General features: G+C 48.0%; 1 protein-coding gene across 10 annotated transcripts in view; it reads left to right on the top strand.

Annotated features, from left to right (window-relative positions):
* Nucleotides 1-19,758, top strand: part of TIAM2 (TIAM Rac1 associated GEF 2) — a 216,277-nt gene that overhangs the window by 174,602 nt on the left and 21,917 nt on the right. Inside the window, exon 1 of one of the 10 annotated variants that reach the window (XM_064486543.1) lies at nucleotides 178-256. The exons of 7 other annotated variants lie outside the window; for them this stretch is intronic. In XM_064486543.1, coding sequence (XP_064342613.1) covers nucleotides 221-256 — 36 coding nt within the window. In that variant the 5' untranslated portion in view covers nucleotides 178-220. Of the gene's footprint in view, nucleotides 1-177; nucleotides 257-5,679; nucleotides 5,892-6,115; nucleotides 6,458-19,758 lie in introns of those variants that run through there. 2 more of the 10 variants (XM_064486542.1, XM_064486545.1) reach the window with 2 other exon arrangements.

The following is a 19,758-nucleotide window of genomic DNA, read 5'->3' as shown; positions in this document are numbered from 1 at the left end:
GAAACCCGTTTCCTACAAGGTAAGCAGCGTTTTCGCTTTAGTTATTCCCGATGAAATATTTTTTCAGCTTTTGAGAAGAATTTTATGTAATCACCTACTGCAGCTTTGGCAGTGATTATTTTTGCAGTTTGTAGGCGTTGTGTTGCTAGAACAGAGAGCATTGAGAATCTGGAGATGCACAGCCTTGACAACGGTGTGTGCTGCTCTTTGCAATTTCATCATGTTTAGGATATATTTTATCCTGCTTCTTTTCAAGGTAGGAAAAAGGGACATGCACTGATGGTTAGGCTTGGGTACCCAGCATTACCATCACTTGCATTTAACATTTAATGCCTGCTCACCCACTTAGCTTAACCGTTTGAGTTTTTTTTGTTGTTTTTTTTTTTTTTTTTTTTTTTTTTTTTTTTTTTTGCATGAATTGCTTTTAAGAGCTTGCATCTCTGAGAAGCTAAAGGAAAATAAAAAGATTAGCGGATCACGTGATTAGTTTCCCAGCATTTTTAATTATATCTCTCTTACCTTTCTTTGAGTGTCCTGAATTATTTCAGGATCTTTTGGTTGTTAGATGTTTTTGTTAAAAAGTCAAGTGAAAATACAATTTATAAATAGTAGCCTTTCCATAGTAAACAAACTTATGGTTGCCTGGAGGGGGGAGGGGAAGGGGGTGAGAAGGGATAAATTGGGAGTTTGAGATTTACAAATATTAACTATATATAAAATAGATAAAAAACAAATTTCTTCTGTTTAGCACAGGGAACTATATTCAATAGTAATAACCTTTAATGAAAAAGAATATGAAAACATATATATGTATGACTGAAATATTATGCTGTACACCAGAAATTGACACATGGTAAACTGACTATACTTCAATAAAAACAAAACACCAAAGAGCTTTGCTAAATGAAAAAATCCTAAAAAGAAATAGTCTTTCTATACATCTGCTATTCAATGGACTAATATAATCATGATCCTTTTTAAAAACCTAACCATACCTATTTCTAAATGCATGTTATCTGAGATAATTCCCATAGAAATGAAGAGAGGTAGCACCTTCAAAGCAAGCCCAGGTCCCTGAAAAATGATTTGGGGTCTGATGTTCCCTAGTAGTGAGACAATAATCTTTCAAGTGACTTAATTCCGGGGACCCTTTTCTCGTAGGCAGTGGGAAAGCAGAATGTGGACCTCGTGGTTGGAAACCCGCATCTGTATCCCAGGCCGCCAGGCTTTGGCTCTGCATGCCCGGGGCAAGGTACCCAACCTTTCTAAGCCCCTCTGTCCTCACCTGTGAGTGAACATAACAGCGTCAGGCCTGGGTTGTGGAGAGGATGACGGGTGACCAGAAGGACAAATATGACACATTAGTAGGTGAATTTCCCCCTTCCCGACGTGTCTCATACATTTGCCTGGTTTTGAGTTGCTTTCCCACCTTTGCTCACCGAATGCTTGACTTAACCCGGGAGCTGCCTCCCCAGCCATCTTGAAGTTAGTGTCAGGGGTCCAGTCCTGCTGAGCTGTGCCGAGAGAGAGAGAAGAACGGGAAACCAGGGGTCTTGGCCGTTGAGTCCTCTTAGCTCTCTGTCGTCTGCGTGGAGACAGAGCCCCTCTTTTAGCTCAGTTTTCTTAGGTCGAGTGATGTGAATTGATGACCTTGTCCAGAGGGTTGTTCAGATGACTAAGTAAGACAGTGTGTGTTAGATCCATGTTTATCCTCAGCAGGAGTGGGCTGTGCACCTGAGATGTTCAGGACGTCTTGCAGGCTTTTCGCCTTTTGGAAGAGAGGCGTCACTTCAGGGCAGAGAGTGGAGCCAAGGACGCAGGCTGAAAAGAGTCAGAGTTGAGCCGAGTTTCCCGGCAGCTCTCACAGGCACCCTTCTGCGTTTCTAATGCTGGACTTCCTTTCAGCAGGGACTTGGTGGCCAGTCGGGGGACTTGTTTGAAGCAACTGTGATCAGTTTTCGTTGGTGTCTGAAAGGACACTTGATCCCTTTGCAGCTAGTTGGATTTTTTTTTAATTTCCCATTTTCCTGGCGTCAGTGTATTAGCCCCTTGCTCTTCTTGGTCTGTCCTGGAGCTGATGGATCTTGTCCTGGATCTTAGTCTGTCCTGGATCATTAGGGTGGATGCATCGGGGAGATGCCAACTCTTTGCTGGGTGTGGAAGGAAGCAAGGGCTATTGCTACAGCATTAAGCCCACAGGAACCCTGTCCTCTTTGTTGCCAAGGATGGCAGACACGCTCTGTCCCGCAGGGTTGGAGAAGTCACCCACAGTGTCCCACGAGACGAAGGAAGGAAGAACAAAAGAAACCCAGATCTCAACGCTGGGTGTGGGGAGGGCCAGCGGGGAGCTTGAGGTGTGGGGTGGCGTGGAGCCCTCCGGTATGAGCACACTGTGCAGGTGGCTGGCAGCAGTTTGGGACAGAGAGCGTGGCCAGTGGAGGAGGGGACTGATGAGAAGGCAGTGGGAAGAAATCTTGCTGGGGACCCTCCCTCTCCACCCGTCATTGTGGCTGTGGGCTGGGGTCCTGAAGGGGATGGTGTTAGGCCAGGTGTGTCCCTGGACAGAGCGCATTGGCCAGTGGAAGGGGACTTTTGCTGCTGGCTGAGCTGTGGGCCAACTGGGACCAGAGACCCAGAAACTGCCCCCAGCTGGGTGATGCCTGGCTGTCTGAGCCTCTGCCGGGGAGGCCTTTAAAGCTCTGACCCTGGATTGCTTGTCCCGGGAGCCCGGGATGGGGCACAGGGACCACAAGATGCTGCAAGCTGGCCGCAGGTGTGGCACGAGGCCGCAGCCCTGTGTTAACGTGGGATGTGCACGTGTGTGGACAGCGGAGCGTGTGGAGCCTGACGACACAGGTCACAGCTTGGGGAGGTCTGGCTGGCCGCACCTCGCTCCCCCGACCCACCTGTGAGGTGGGGACCCCACCACTGAGCCACAGTGGAGCTGGACGGACCAGGGGGCTCCCTCAGTCCCTCCCCCGGGCACTCAGCTCCCTGGGTGACGGTGACTTTCTTGAAAACACACTGGTTTCCCCTCTGGCTTCTTCCTTTGCTCCTTCCTCTTTTGTCCTCCGGCCTTTGCTTCCTGCTTCCTCTGGCCCTGCTTTCTCCCTCTCCTCCAGCTTTTCCCTTTGCATCCTGTTTCTCTGGGAAAAAGGAAAAGTTGCCACAGCGAGGCAGCCGCAGAGCCACCAAACGAAGAGGAGCGAGAAGGAGCCTGAGGGGCGGTGCGGGCTGCGGCCTGAGTCGCCCGTGGGTGGGCTGAGTGCGGGGCCTGCCAGCGACACGCTGGCGCTGCAGTTCACTTGCCAGGGAAGCTGCCCAAGTGCTGAAGGGAAAATTACACCCCTTCTCACACCGCGGGGCGATGACTCACGGGAGGGTGACTTGGAGACCCTGGAGCTGAGGCCACGTGGGGCGGATCCCGACAGTCAGGGCCACTGCAGGGCCGTGCCTGGCCTGAACCTGGTGACCGACTGGCCACACTGACGTCTGGTGCAGCCCTGTCCTTCCTTTTCCTCCCCTTTGGGACAGCAGGGGCCGAGATTTTGCTCCCATCCTCTCTGAGATGAGACCGAAGGAGGGATGTGTTGGGCCTTTCCAAGGCAGACAAGAGAGCAGCCAGCCAGCCACCTGCCCCTTGAGGGTGGACAGGGCCCCGCAGCCTGCTCCTTTGGTCCTGGTGCACCTGGATGAGTCAAGGAGAGGGTGGACGGCAGGTGTTCTTGTTGGGTGAGGAGGGGGCCACGCGCTTGTGGATCTGCTCGTGGGGGAGATGCTGTGGCGCCCTCCATCCCTCATCCACGTCCTCTGTGGCGTTCAGGCCTCTTTCTCCATCTTTATTTTCTTTCTAGGCTTCCTGGATTGGACATAGAGAGCTCTGGAGACCTCAGGATCATTTCATGTTTTGGAGCAGAAGAAAGCAGGGGTCTGAATTTCTCAGGCCAAACCCTCACCTCAGTGAACCTGGCCACTCCCCGTTTCTCAGGGGAAGCCTCCTGGGCAAGGGTGGGCTCAGAGGAAGAACATGTGGGATTTTGCCCTAAGTCTTACACTGAAGCCCCTTTGTCCTTGGATAAGTCACCACATGTCTGCGTCTGTGCAGCTGAGGGCTGGGTCTGTCTGTCTTGGTGGCCCATCCTGGCTCTGAGCGTCTGTACTCCCTGACTTCTCTCATGGTCTTTCTGCCCAGACATGTGATCCAAAGCAGTCTTTGCTTGACATAACCTTTTCTCCTGATGAAGATGGAGAGCTGCTTAAAAATAAATTTTAGAAGCACCAGTTACAATTAATGTTGGGTGTTTATTGTCTATCACACAGTTGCTGAAGTTACTTAAGGTGATGGTAAGGAAAGGTGAGGAGGGTTAGATTCTCCACTCCCATGTCTGCTCTAGGGTTTCATTCTCTTGCCTTGTTTAGGAGATTATTTAGAGCAGACCATTTGAGAATCTGATGAAACTCTGGACCCTCAGAAAATTGCTCAGATACATATGTAAAAAGTCATCTGCAGTTTCAGGGAGCTCACTTATCTTACGATCTGTATCTGTGGATCTTCCCCCTCAGGAATCTGGGAACTCTAGGCTCATAATTCTGACTTTGAATAAACATCTGAATCGTCTGGCTTTTGTCTTGACTTAATATTGTAGACGTTACAGCATCAATGCTCAAGTCCCCACAGTAAGGAAAGCACCATGTTTGTGTAGTCAAGTGGCATTTGAACTTTGCTTCTATCTTCAAGTCTAATTGGCTGAGTGGAGTGGCTGTGAATGCTTTATCCTTTTAATCTGCTGAGAGTTGGAGGAATGCCAGATTGATAACAACCCCTCCCTAGATGGCAAAACACTGCTGGTTTGAGACCAGAGAAGCAGATCTTGATGGCGGAGGGTAGACATTGCCAGATTGTAGAACACTGACCACAACATCACATGCTGGTGTCTTAGCATTTCAAGAGGTTTTATTTTCTGTAATTCGTGGAAAAAAGTGATTTTGTGGGGTGGGGGGGGGTGAATATGAATTTCAGTTTTGATCCCAAGCCAAAATTGTATAGAACGCATTTTCATAGAATAAACAGCTATGTGATGGACCAGGAAGGGACAGTTTACATGCTCAATTTGGGGGTGATTGGCACCTGCTGTATGTCTCTTCTGAGAGTGTCACCTGGCCACTCCCGCAGCAGCAGGTGAGCTAGATCTTGGCCGCTGCTCACCTTTCCCCTCTCTTTTGAAGGAGTAACAGCCACAGTCATGATCTAATTTTGGGCCCTGTTTGGGCACCAGGAAACTTTATCCACCTTATCTTTAACATTTGCCAAGAAAGGGGGATGGGTGTAGCATCACACTGCGTGTTCCTTCACTAAAACCACCTTCACAAAGGCGCTCCCAGCCATCGCCGTTGTGGAGAGCCCTGAGCTGGTCCTTTAATGTTCTGTGTCCACAGAGATGGTAGTCAAGTGAGCTCTGATGGTGCCCCACCAGTGAAGGTGTATTTGAGTGCTTTCTTATGCCTTTCCTTACTCGCAGTGGATTTTCACCTTTTGATAATGTCCCAGCCCCGGGGTTTAGCTGCTTTCACTTAAAAAAAAAAAAGTTTTGAGAAATTGTTCCGAGGCATTTTGCAATTTCCCCACTGCTCTCCTCTTGAGTTCTGTGCCGGCTGCCTCGGGGCTGGGCGGGGGATGGAGGGGAGGCAGGGACAAACTCCGCCTGGGGTACCTCCCAAGAGCAGGTTTCTAGTGTTTGCGCTGTTTCCAATCCCAGCTTCTAACTGCCTCGAGGAAAGGCTGAGTTACCCATTTTGTCAGTCAGTCTCCTGCTGTTCTTGACAACCACATGAAGAACAGGGCCGCCAAAAATGTCTTTGTCATTAATGGGGGAGACGGGAGAAAATCAAAGGTATGTTTTCACAGGTGCCCCCAGTTCTTTCCGTCTTTTCTCCTTTTCCTCCTCTTGCTTGTCACCGCCTCCTTCTCCCTTATTTCGTTTGTTCACCTTCCAGCGCATCCTTCGTCCTCTGTGATTTCCCGTCCTTCGCCTTCTCTCAGTCTTTACTGCCACCTCAGTTCTCTTGTGTTTTCGGAAAACAGATGTCAGATGAGGAAGCTCTTGGCTGTGCAATTGCTTAGGACCCAAGGCCTGGCGTTCACACAGGCTGGGGGCTTCACCCTCACTGCTTAGAAACCACAGGTGCTGTGTAACTTGAGGAGTCCTGCCGCCTTCTTGCCTCTCTAGCTGCTTTGAGCTGGCTTTGGACATTTCTAGAATCCGTTACCTTCATGGTTCATTCAGTCACAAGGGCAAGGACAGTCTGATGAGAAGCCTGGCCAGGCCGCCTGGGCGTGGGGACTCCAGGCATCGGGACGGGGCCGGGGGTGCCCCGCTTTCCTCTGGGTTGCCCTGCGAAGCCTTGAATGCCGTGGTTTCCTGGATGAAAAGGTCAGTTATCAAACCAGTCATCTCCGGTGAGATTTCAAAACAATTTTCTACATCTGAGGCTTTAAAAAAATGTTTCAAATTGACCTTGTGTGACAGTCACAGTGTCTCTGATGCCTTTTTGTTTTGCTCGACTTCTGCCTCTCCGTGCGCCCCTTTCCTGGGTTCTCACCCCAGGGAAGCGTGGCTTTGGTTACTTTGTATTTAGTGGTTTGTATTTTCTAGAAGTTCGATCACAGTTGCCAAACTACTTACTGAACGTGGTCGCTGTCTGAGTTTAAATGTTACTTCTTCATTTCTGTTACCTGGTCCGGGTTAGATTTTAGAGAGTGGGTGGTGGTAAGTTATCTCAGATAAACATGTCCGAGGCAGGCGCTGTTCCCGAGGAGATCGTTGTTTTGAGGCCCCATCGGTAAGCAGTCCCCAGGAATGTAGCAGCTGGACGGTCACATCGCTGAAACCGAGCGGAAACATTTAACTGGAACTGCAGTGAGGGGCACCCAGGCTGGACCCGTGCTCGCTCAGGGCAGATAGCACTTGGCAGTGCTTGTACTCAAAGTTGTCAGGATTTTAACAGATAATTCCATTTTTCACATTTTTATGATTTTTTTTTCTCCCCAAAGGCACAATTTTTTTGGAAACTAAATTCCCAGGGTTAATTTCAGTGGAATGTCAGAATTGAAAATCCAGGCCTTTTTAAGCATGAAGGGGATGTGATGGGTTTCAGATAAATCAGAGCACCTGGAGTCCCTCTCCCTAAACCCATACCCATCTTCAGAGGTGACTGTGGGACCCTGGGATCCATGAAACCTTGTGGAACAGCAACCATTGGAAGTCTGTGTGACTGTTAAGCTGTCAGAAAGGTGCCAACCTCCAGAGGGGCTGAGGAGGAGGGTGGGCTGCCTCCTCCTGCAGCCGCGGTGGGGGCCACACCTGCTGGTCAGTCTAGGTAGCCGTCTGTGTTTCCTGTGCATCTGTGACAGCTCTGCTTCTAAGTGGCAGCAAGAGATTGTACGTGGTAAAGTGTAAATGCTCAGGAAAGCTCTTTAAGAATTCATAATTTGCATCAAACTTAGGCAGGGAGATGGCTCCCTTCATTGCCCCAAATCAGAGCACGTGCCCCGTCCACCTGTCCCAGGTGGCTTGGTTTCTTCACTTGGTTTCTTCTGGAGAATGTTGCAGGGCAGAGGCAAGCATGCTGCCTGTTTTGTGCCTCCTTCTTTGGTGGCTGAGCATTGCTGTCACCTTGGGTTGACTTTGACTGTCCCCAAGGCCAAAGCTACACCAGACAGCACATCGGCAGGTCACACTGGGAGACCAGGGCTATGTAAGGAAGAGGATCCTCTGGAAGGGTTTCATCCCCTGCTGTACTAATTTGAAAGCGAAAGTAGATGTTTATCTCTTAACGTGCTCTTGCTGGGACCTGCAGGAGGAGGACCTGAGCACTGGGGCCTCCCTCCCTCACTGGTGAGTGGGCTTTCGGAAAAGCGCCTCACCCTCTGAGTCTTTATATCCTTATTCATTAAAAAGAGTGGGATTCTATTCCCGCGGCAGTTTCCTGTAGGTGAAATGGCTTTGCTCACTGCCCTTAGCGACTGGCACTTGGCCCTTAGCGTGCGCTATGACTCTTACCTACAGCATCTCATTTAAACCCACTTTCTCCTTGGCAGCCCTAATGCATACACACCACTAGCCCCTTTTAAGTGTGAGAGAGCAGAGATGGGAGAAGTTAACCGGCAGTCTAGCCAGTGGCAAGACAGGGTTCACACCCAACTATGTCGGATTTTAAAGCCCATTCTTTCCATTACGCCTGTCTGACCAGTAAGGAGAATGTGATCCTGAGTATAGACCAGAGGGAAAAACCAAGCGAACAACCGTGCATTTGAACCCCAGAGGTGGGGAATACGTGCCTATTTACCCTTGGAATCGACTTAAAGGCACAACAACTCTAAATTGTGGGTGTGGCGTTAGAAATCTGGACACAACTTTTTGGTTTTTTAGCTTAATTTACAAACGTGGTTAAGCAGTGTAAATTTGTTGTTTTTGTTTTGGCCTTTAAAGAACCCATTTCGTAGGGCTGAAATGAAATCTGTTGCAGAAAAGTTTGCAAGGCCCAGAACACCAAGCGTTGGTATCTGGTATTTGCATCTGACTAGCAATTAGTTTGATAATCTGGAGTGTGGCTTTGTACTAGGTGCAGGTCGTATGTGAATATTTTTACCTCCAACTTGTTTTTTTGATAGATAAAATTCATGTTTTAAAATCTGCCACTATATAATAACCTTAAAATTAGCATACTACATTACAAAAAGTAAATACTTGCCTTTAAAAAAACTGTTTAAAACTATGTAAGTACAGTGACACTAGAAAATACCACTTATAGCTGAACAGAGACGCTCTTCTCTCCCAGGGCTGGCTAGATGGCTTCTCCGTGGGTCTTTGGTGTCCCAGGGGCTGAGAGTTCCCACCCCGGGAGCTGTCTGCATACAGCAGAGGGTTCTGGTCATGCTGAATCTGGTTTTTGCCAGGAATGCCTAGGGAACATTTCTCCACTGACTTTCCTAATCTGAATGTGCCTTTTAATGTTGGAGTTTCCACCGGAGCTCCCTCTTTGTAGAATTTACATAGACCTAGAATATTAAAAAACAAAAACAAAAAGCAAATCCATCCCCAGGGGTTAAAGATGTCTTTGTAAGTAAAGTTTCATCTACTCGCTTGCTTCTGCTTTTTTGCTGCTTTTCTGCTCTATTTGGTGTTGGGAGAAATATTGCAGGAAAAGACAATGCCCTTCAAGTAAAAGTAGTGTTAAGTGTCCCGGTGGTCTCTCTTGTGGATTTCTACAGAAATATTTCCAAAGATAAACTTCGTATGTGGCAGCAGTATGTCAGTGATGTTGACATCTCACCAAAAGGACCACCTGGGACACTGGTAGGGTCACATGAATTAAGAGCAGTGAAGGGCTGGGAACAGGAGGACGGTTTTAGTCCGTGTTGCTGTAAAGCCTCCCGCCACGCCCACTTCCTTATGGGTAAGAGGAGTCTGTGAAGGAATGGAGGCCCCAGGCTTACGTTCCACGAGAAGGTAGGCCAGGCCAGGTCAGCTAGTTAGAGCCAGCGGAGATGTAACACTGTGGCAATCTGGAAGCCGATCTGAGATGCCCAAGGGACATCATCAGGGAACTGGAGTAAGGGCACCTGGGTTGTCGTTTTCTGAGCGTCTTAGAGCTGCTCCCAGGGCTGAGTGCATGGTCTGCAGCTATGAACCAGGTGTGGCCCTACTTTTTGTTTTTCTAGGTAGGGCAACCAGGAACCCATGTGAGTTACCACTAGAAAGAAAACAGACTTCTTAAGGAAGCAGAGAAAAGAGAGAGGACTCAGGTCAGGGACAGTCTGGGCTTAGCTAGCTGGGCAGAGCTGTCCTCAGCAGAGCTGGACACAGCGTGTCCTGTTGAACATCAGTGTGCAGGATTCCCTTCCAGGATTCAACTGCATCGTCCTCCATCTTCTGTTCGTAGTATGGACTCTACCTGCCCAGAAAATTGGTGGCTGATAAGGATTTATCAAAGCTCCAGTCTGTCCAGAATTTGATTACAATTGGTGGTGTTAGTGACATATTTTCTCTTCCAATACAGTGATGAAGATAGAAAAGAAAAATCTCAGTTCTGTCAAGTCCTGGAATATGTGACACTTAAAGACTTTTGCTGCAGAAACTGCTCAATAATATATTATCAGTTGCCAAGAATCAAGTCAGAGATGTAACTCTAGAATAGAAATGTGCTTGGAAAAATTGTTAGTAAACAAAACCAACTAGAACAATAAAGTAAAATGGAAATATTAACTACTGAAGGGAGAGTTATTGTAAATACGCCAGTTTAAACTAATTTACGTGACTATCAGCACAAAGTAGGCTGTGAAAGACAACTGAAGGAAAAGAATTAAGAAGGCGCTTAGACCTGAGGTAAATACCTCTGGATGTGGAGGTGGGTGAGGGTAGCATTTATAGATCAGAAAAGTCATAGTCAAGTGTATGTTTTCCCAAAAAGTGAGTTGAAAGATACTGGTTTAGAGACTTTTTAAACTAGATAAACATATTTAGAATGAATGTTAATGGCATAAGGTAATTACAGAAAGAAATTAAATGTAGGTCTTAATGGCCCCAGTCACAGGAAGAGCAAACTGAATTATCTTATCCATCAAAAAGCAACACAGAATAAAGCAAAAAACTGTTAAAGGGGATTTGACTCATTTTCAGAGCCCTGGCTCTGAGCCAGGTCAGCACGCAGGTGTTGTTTTGTTTGATTTTTGACGCGGTTGAAAGTGTTTTACATAAAACGGCTTACATCTTACGGGAATTAAGATACCACTTGTAGTCTCTAGAATACTGACATAGAAAAGTCATTTTAAAAATACACTTTAATTTATTCACTGAAAAGTTCAGAATAAAGTTTTATAGATTATTTCAGGTTTTAATTCAGACAGTTTCAAAAGATGAATCTCTTCTGATTGGGTCCACCTCTCTGTATTGGGGATTGGTGTATTTTTCCTGTAAAGGGCCAGGGAATAAATATTTTAGGCTCTGGCAACCACTTACCTCTGCATTTCAGTGTGGAAGCCGCCCTGGACCATAGGCAGATGGATGAGCAGGGCTGAGTTCTAATAAAACTTTATCCACAGTAACTGCGGGCAGGCTGGGTTTGGCCAAAAGCTGTACTTTGCTGACCCCTGCTCTGATGATCTGCCCTTAGCTCATCTGTTTGTTACAGACTGAGGTCATTAAAATCTCTTCTGTACCGTTTTTACACTCAGAAGTCAAGGGGAAATTCTGGCCCACACACATCTTCCTTGATGAGCAGATTTCATTATGTATCAGAAGTAAGCCCTATCTCTCTTTCTGGGTGAAAAGTGGGGAAGAGGAAACGCAGTGCTTGGCAAAGGATCTGTTGGAGAGGACGAACCAGTTTTGTGCAAATTACGTAAGAGTGATACTGAAACACTCAGTATTTTACGTGAACGGAGTGCCAGTTGTGGGGAAGCGCTGCCCCAGCCCTTGAAACATCCTTGGCGGAGAGAGCATATCTTACTCATTCCCGAATTCGGATCCAACTCCAGTTAAATAAAGAAACTGAGCAGAAGGCAGGCAGCAGGCCATTCTGCTGCTCCCTCCCCAAGGAGGTGACTCTGGTCTGGGAGCCACGTGACCACACGTGGTGCCTCCCCACCGCCAGGCACAGCCTGCCTTCTTGGGGGTGTGCCGCCTGAGGACAGGGCACATACTGCTCGGTACACACAGGTGCCACGCAGATGCGCTCTGCCTTCTCTAAGGCTGCCCTCTCTCAGGTCTTTGAAGGTGAAGTTCGTCTCCTTCTCTGCCCACCTGTTAAAGCTGCAGCCCACCCCACTAGCCCTCCATATGCCTCCTCCTGGTTTTGGGTTTCCCCAGAGCCCTATATAACAGGATGGGGCCAGTACTGAAGTTCAGCCAAGTTCAGCTGCTTGCCTCTCAAAAGACCAATACTCAAGAGGCAAGTGTTGGTGGAAAAGAAAAAGTTGCTTTATTCAGGAGGCTGGCAACCTGGGAAGATCAATGTCTTGAAACCATCTCCAAGTTGCTGGTTGGGAGACAAAGGTTTTAAAGGCAGAGGAGGGGGCTGCCAGGTGCGTGAGCCTCTCCTGCACAGTTCAGATTGGTTGGCATCAAGGTGAAGTTTCGAGCATCACCAGTCTTCTGGTTTCAGCCGGGCTGGGGTCTCCATGCTTGTGGTCAGCAGTTTTTATCTGGTGGGGGTCTGTTTCCTGTAAAAACAACTTGGGAGGGTGTGTACCTTCCAGGAAATTGGGAGTTTGGTGATTTTGCTCAGTGACTGGCTTAGAGTCTAAATTGTTGCCAGCTTCCCGGCTCGTGTCCTTGAGGCTGGTGTTGGGAATTAAGCAAACAAGATTAGGTCTTTCCTAGCCAGTTTGTCGTTGTCTGAAATAGGCATGATTGGGGTTGGCAGCAATGTTTTGTGCTGCTCAGAATGGGGCAGCTTATGCTCCGGGTTCACATGCAGCTCTTCCCGTTACTGTGGGTTCCACTTTGTGTCCGTTTTCTTGTCTCCTCTTTCTGCCTTTTGTCTGACTCCACGTTACACTCTTGTGTGAAGGTCAAGGGTTTCATCTTTTGTGTTCAACCATCGTCTCCAGTGCCTAGAACAGAGCCTGGCTTCGAGGGGCTCAATAAAAAAATTTCTAAATAAGTGGGATTCGATTTTTCTGGACTTTCTTTCAGGGAACTCAGGGAAATTTATCCTTCTACACTTGTAAGAATAATAGAACTTTGAAAATTAAGTTCTGTGCATATTACAACTTTTGTGGAGCCTTGGCCTTTACTGATCCCTTGCACTGTGCTAAGTTTTGTTTGTTTGTTTGTTTGTTTGTTTACATGTTTTACCTCATTGAGCCCTCTCAATAGCCTATACAATAGGATCCCTACTTTACAGGTGAGCAAACTGGGTCAGGGAGGAGTTAGTCAAGGCTGGTGATGACCATGGCTCGGGTAACTCCAGAGTCCATGTGCTTAAATCTCCTGTCTTGGAAAACTAGCTCTCAGAAAGCTTCTCCAAAGCCTGCGCTGAGGTCCATGGTGTGAGTTTCACGGTCACGTGGGGGTGTGGCGGGGGCGGAGCTCAGGTGATGGGCTGCATCGCCGAGGGTAGGGCACCCTCTGCCTTCTCTGATGCCATCACAGCTACCCACCTGCCACCTCTGTAAGGTGTGTACTTAAGAGGCGGCAGGGGTGGCCTCGAGGCCCCTTCAGGACCCCTGCATACAACTCCAAGTGGGACTCCTCTTCTAGCCCTGCTCCCCAGAGAGCAAGGCCCCCCCTCTGTCTCCTGCCACACTTCCCGGCCCCACCTGACCTGGCCATGGGTCATGGCTGGACTGGCCATCAGTTCCTGGCACAGTCTGTGCTGCCCCAGCCCCAGACTTTGCTGAGTTTAGGTAACTTTGTTTCCCCTCAAGGCTGTCATGTTTCCGTGTTGGCTTTGCATGACCTTGTTCCCGCCAGAGACGGTCTCTCTGCTCTGTTCCCGCGGGACCCATGCTGCTTTGGACACTGATCACACTTTGACGACTTGCTCCCGGACTGTCTTCCCAGCTAAACTCTGGGTACTGTGAGTGGGGACCTGTGTCTATCTCGTTCATCACCATGTCCTCATAGAAACAGATGGCCTCTGCTTCAAATCATTTTTTTAAAGTGATAGGAAGAGATTCCATTAAAAATTTAAAAAAATTAAATGACTATAAAAAAGGAGAAAATTTAGATAAGCCAGAAGATTAAAATTAAGATAACTTGAAATGCAGTGTTAACCACACTTATGAAATATATATTCCATTAAAAAAATCTATGCGTGTATGTTTATATATATAACTTCAGCAAATGTAGGCCTTTTTTCCCTTTCCAAAAATCATACCGTTTTTTTGGTCAACAGACGCCGATCTCATCCATCATCGGTAGTTGCTGCATATATTTCTTTGCATTTTTGTGCCATTACCTTTCAGTGTAAAATAAGGACTCTCATCTGACATAAGCTTACATTTAATTTTATTAATGTCTACATTCCCATCTGCCTTTGGAAATAGCACTATCTCATCCAGAAAATGGAGATTCTGAGCAACTCCTCATCCTTTTTGTACCATTTTGAGAAATACAAAAATCTTAAGCTATTTCTCTAGAGTTTTCCATCCAGGGGCTGTATCACTATAAAATGAATGGTGATCCCCAAACATGAAAATAAACATCTTGGATCTGTTTTTAAATCCCACTTCACCCTGCCAAGGTGCTGAATGCGACCCTCTCCCTCCCCCTCTGCTGAGACCCCTGGGACAGGCTGGACCTGGGGCTGCCCGCTCTCCCTGCCAGCTGCTTCTGAGCATGCACCAGAGGGCAGCCCTGGAACTCTGACCTAGCAGAGATGGGCTGGCACAGAGGGTCTGTGGTTATTAGACCCGTACGTGGGGATCCACCTCACCTGGGATCAAGCCCCTTCCCATCCCCGGGGAAGCCGATCACCCTCGGTGCTCCTCCTGGATTCCCTCTGCTCACAATACTGGGGGTCATATCAGATCTTCTATGAGTTAGAGACTTTGTTGAAGTGCAGAGTGATTTGAGATAAGGTCCTTTGTACAGGTTTTAGATTTTTTTCTTTTAAACCAAAGGGAGCGTTTCTGACTTAACGAATTTGCTGGGGGTGACAGCTGACACCATAGCTGCACCCGGAGATGATTTACTAGTGCGACTCCTCGTGGCTCCAGACAGTGGACCGGGAGGTCCAGGTCAGCACGCTCCATGTTCCCCACACTTCCCAGGGCTGGGCTGTCCTGGAGGACAACTGGACATTTGCCTGGAGCCTATAGCTTATTTTTAATTTTTTTCCAACATTATTTTTAGGAACAATAGAAGTGGTAGAAACCTGATTCTTCTACTTAGTATTCTGGGATGATGAAACTGTGCGGACGTTACCCACACCTGGACTCGGTCCATGTCAGGGGCTCAGCACAGAGCTGGGCTGCATGGTGGGGGGAGAGGAGGACGTCAGGGGCAGCTGGGGAGCTGCCCGATGGGTCACGCATCATGACATGACCAGTTAACCAAGCAGTGTGAGTGTGTCTTCCCCTTTAGGTCTGTGTCTTGGCCGAGTCCGTTACTGATCCCCCCAAGTTAACCTCCTTTTCCTCTAAAGCAGGGAGCCAGGAGGAGAGTACCCTGCAAATGCTCTCATTTACCTTGAAGTATTTCCCTGTGAACTCTTACCCCAAATTATACAGCACTTTTAAAGCTTGCTTTCTTAGGCTAGAAGGGTTTTTGGAGTCCAGGACGTACCACAAGATGCCTTTGCCATAAGAGTTTGTGGTACCCGAGCCCCTTAATGAGGACAGGTTTGCAAACTGAGCCTGGAAAGATGGGGCGAGGCGGGGTGCTAAGCTGCTGCCAAGGCACAGGGTTCCCGATGGGCACCGGTATTTCATGGGGAGCTATGACATCTCAGTCGTCGTCCTGGAGTAGTTCTGGATCATGTGAAGTACTTATCCCATCAGGCTTTTTTTTAGATTCTAAAACCCACAGGGAAATTGAAAAGCCTCAGACAGTGATGTCTCCAAATCAGTGCAAAGCAGACATCAGAGTGGCTGCGCTCGGGGGAGCAGAGCTTACTAATCTGAGCCAGGAGGAGCGGCGTGGCGCTTTCCTGATGAGGAGTATGGTGCTGAATCAAGGTTAAAGGGGTTGCCTACGGGGATTCAGTGTTTGTTTGAGGAAGGAGCTCTGCCCCTGCCTTCCTCCAAAGGGAATCTGGGGCAAGGCGCTCGGTCACCCTGAGCAGTTTCACTGCTGCCCCCAAGAAGTGAGGCTCCAGGAAATTAGACACATGGCAGCCCTAGTACAGGAAGGCAGGTGTCCTTATCCACACATTTAAGTCAACCAAAACAAAGATAACTCTGTTTTAGGTGTCCCCCCTCCCGTTTTATCAAGGTATGGTTGAAAGTTAAACATTGTGTATGTTTAAGGTGTACAACGTGATGATCTGATACACATACACATTGTGAAATGATCACCACGAGCGAGTTAACACACCCATCACCTCACATAGTTACTTTTCTGTTTGTTTTTGGTGAGAACACGTAAGAACCACTCAGTTCAGAGGTCCTGAATGAGATGCTCCTGGTCTCTGGATTAGATAAAATCATTTTCAAGCAGGGATCAGCCTTAGTGTAGCCTTAAAAACTCAAAAAAAAGATTTTGGGGGGGTCAGTATCACAACTTTTTCATACAATGTGGTTTTAGGGAAAACTATTTTCATTAACATTTTAAAATAAGTTCATTTTAAAGTTTTTTTTAAAATTTTTAAAGGAGGTGCTGGGGATAGAACCCAGGACCTTGTGCATGCTAAGTAGGCGCTCTACCACTGAGCCATTACCCCACCCCCATTAAATGAATTTATAAGGAAAATAACTGTCTTGTGCTCTTATAAATGGTGAGGCCCATGATAAACCCATGGTTCTTAGCACTGATCACTACGAACTGGGAAATACCAGTCTGAGGTACACATTTTAGGCTCCAGTGTTTTTTGCTCTGTGCAAGCACACATCAGTCTACTGAATCCGCACACACACCCAGCCCTGCCTTGTGAGCATCTGCCTATTGCTTTAAAAGCAGCATTCCTGGGGACAGACTTGGGGCCGGGACCAGTCTAACAGAAGTCACAGTTGTGCACAGATGTGTGGGGGCTGCAGGGGTGGGCAGCTGCATCCGTGGCACACCCGGCACGTGTCTGGAGTCTTCTGGGACCAGGGGCGCCCTGGCTGTGTGGCCGGCACTGTGCTGACTGCTGGAGAGGAGGCAGGTCCCGCCCCTCAGCTGTCGTCTCAGCAGGTCGCATAGTAAGGACTGAATGCCCACCAGTTCCATGCGCAGATCTCCTTGTGTCTGTGCTGCATAAAGCAGGCTCTCAACAAATGCAAGTTCCCTTTCCTCCGTGACCCGAATAGCAATTTGAAGGGTTACTTCACGGCGTAGGTAAGGCTACTTCTGTTGCATCAGTAAGGAAGTTGAAGACACAGTAATGAGTCCTGCCCAGCGTGCAGGGAGGACTGGGAACAGAGCCAGGGCTCGACCTCAGGTCCTCTCAGTCTTGTCTATGCTTTTTGTCTCCATCAGCGCATGTCCGTGTGAAAAGACCCCAGCTGAATAGGTGCTATTCCTAGAAATTGCACATCAGGTGCACCCAGATCCCACCTTTAACAATTCCATGGTTATAACCGTCAGGGAGGATGGAGGAACTAACATATGGGTAGTTCTGTTCTAAAGAGGCTAAAAATCGAAAAACACAGTTACAATTACTCTTCTCCTTGTGGGGGCCCAGCCTCCTTCCGATCCCAGGTGACCCCCACAACCTTCCCTCGACCACAGCGCAACTGTTAAGAGTGAGCCAGGTGATTGGTAACATTTGAGCACTTCCTTGTGGTACCTTCGAAAGTACATGTGCTCTGAAAATCTCAGCTAACAGTCACATTTCCGAGTTAACCTTACCAGAAGTGTTCTTCAGATGAATTCTGATTTTCTGAAATGGCAAGAGACTTTATTTTTAAAATCTCGTTATTTTAACACTGCATTGTTAGGTGTGATTTTTGACATCCCAGCAAGGCAAAGCTGCGATCTCACCAGCTGCCGTCTTACTTATGGTGCATTTTGTCAGATCTTACTTTATGCAGTGTATGTGAGCTATTATTGTGGGTTCCACAGCCCTGGAAGATGTTGTTTTTCAGGATTGCAAAACTGTATTGTCTGCGCTTGGGGCGCACATACCAGTGTAGAGAGCCCAGGTGAGTGAGTTTGGGAGGCTCAGGATTGCTGTCTCGCGTGGTTTAGCTGTTAGTGGAGCCAGACCCAGGGCACTGGGGTCACGGGTGTGATTCTGTCTCCTTCCTCTTGCCTCGTGAACATGGTCCACGCACCTTTTACGTGGCCATCCTTCAGTGCAGACCCTGGAGACAGTGTGATCCTCCAGGAAAACACAAGCAGATTGCTTGCTCTGCTGATGGGTAGACCAGTAGTCCTCACCTGAGTCCTACATCATCACTTGAGAATTTTTAAAGAAATACTCATCTCTGGGGCCCCAAAGATTCTGATTCAGTTGGTCCAGCCAAGGGTGTTTTTTTTTTTTTTTAAAGCTCCCCCAAAAGCAAATGTTCAACCAGGGCTGAAGTCCACTGGAAAGAAGGAGGAGGAAGAGAGAATGGGGTGGCTTGGTTAGATTCCCTCGTGCTCCTTTATAGGGCTCACGCCCTGGAGGAGAAGGAGAGCCGCCCTTTGGCTGCGCTGTTCTGTTTGGCTTTTGCTGTATGTCTTTAAGCTTTGAGAGCATGACTGAACAGTTCGGAGTTCCTTCAATAATGAATTACGAGATTTGGTTGTTCAAACACGACATGAGATGTTTTGATGGATCAAGTTGCATTCCGACTGACACCTTAAGATCCAAGTCTGTTTTCTTGTTCTTTGAGCGTTTGCCCTGAGTAAACGTCTTTTGAGGGACATCACCAGGAGTCTGCCTGTGTTACAGTTCAGGGCAGAAACACGGGGGTGGTGTGTGTCTCCAAGAGGGATCGCTAGCGCTCACACACACTTTTAACTGTTTTAGAAGGAAATGACTTAATATGTGTCTGTGTGTCTAGTTGGAGGCTTAGTATCTGTTACATGGTTGTTTTAACTTTTGCACCAAGATTAATGGCAAAATACAAGAGCAGCAATTATACCAAAGAGGCCAGCCGTCCGGGAGTTCTCATCGCCGGCGTCTGTGGGTGCCACTTTCGCCCCCGCCCTGAGTTGGGCTCTTTATGTTACTGCACTCATTTTTCCGCTGCGCCTTCGGCTCCTTCTGTTTCTCCCTTGGAACATGCTTCTTCCAGGACCGCTTACGATCCTCTCTTCCCTGAAGCCTTCCAGACAACCCATTCCAATGTGACACCCCCGTTCGCTTCACGTGTGTCAGATTTTTGGTTTGTTCTACACAAGCTTTTGTTGCTTTCTGCTCTGCCGTAGGCTGTGCTTTGGCGTTTCTTACCTCGGCAAGTCTTGCCTCCTTGTGCTGGAGCTGGCTTCTCTTTCTTTGAGGATGGAGGAGGTCCTCCGTTGGTGCCCACTGAGCTGAACTGAACGTCTAGCCAGGAGATCACTGCTGAGTGTTAATGCTGATCGTCTGTTTCCATCATGTGAAGACACTGTGTTGAGGAGGGAGGGTGTAGAACAGGGAAGGAGAGAAGGGAGGGCAGGGGTCCTGTTTTTACTCTGAGGCACTTCGGTGTGTCAGGTGGCAGCTTTTATAATAAGTGTGCCTCGGGCCCCTGAGGTGTTGACCAACATGCTTGCGTGAGTTGTTAGTGTTACAAAATATCCAAGCAAAGAAAATGAATTAAGTGAGGATTAAGAGGTGCTTCGGACGGGTTCAGCTTTTGACCCTAGACAGAGTGATAGCGATCGGGCGTGAAGACGTTTAGCTGAAGAAAGGAGAGTTTTCATTGAGAGAAAGTTGCCAGAGATGGATGGACACTGGTCATTTGTACTGGGACTCGGCTGTCCGTGCAGCAGAGGAGACCTGAGCACTGAGCTGGGCCCTGGGAGGCAATGACAGAGAAGGTGTGTCCCCTGCACCTGGCAGGCTTGGGGACTGGTAGGTGGTAAGATGGGCTGGAACTTGTGTTGGGGAGGAGTGGGAAGAAAGAGAAAGAAAAAGATACTTTGCAGGTAATCTGATACTCGCCAGGCATGGTGGAGGCCTCTGGGAGGAGACGTGTTT

This window comes from Camelus dromedarius, chromosome 6, assembly GCF_036321535.1.
Source record: "Camelus dromedarius isolate mCamDro1 chromosome 6, mCamDro1.pat, whole genome shotgun sequence".
Lineage (NCBI taxonomy): Eukaryota > Metazoa > Chordata > Mammalia > Artiodactyla > Camelidae > Camelus > Camelus dromedarius.
This window is presented reverse-complemented; position numbering and strand designations above follow the sequence as displayed.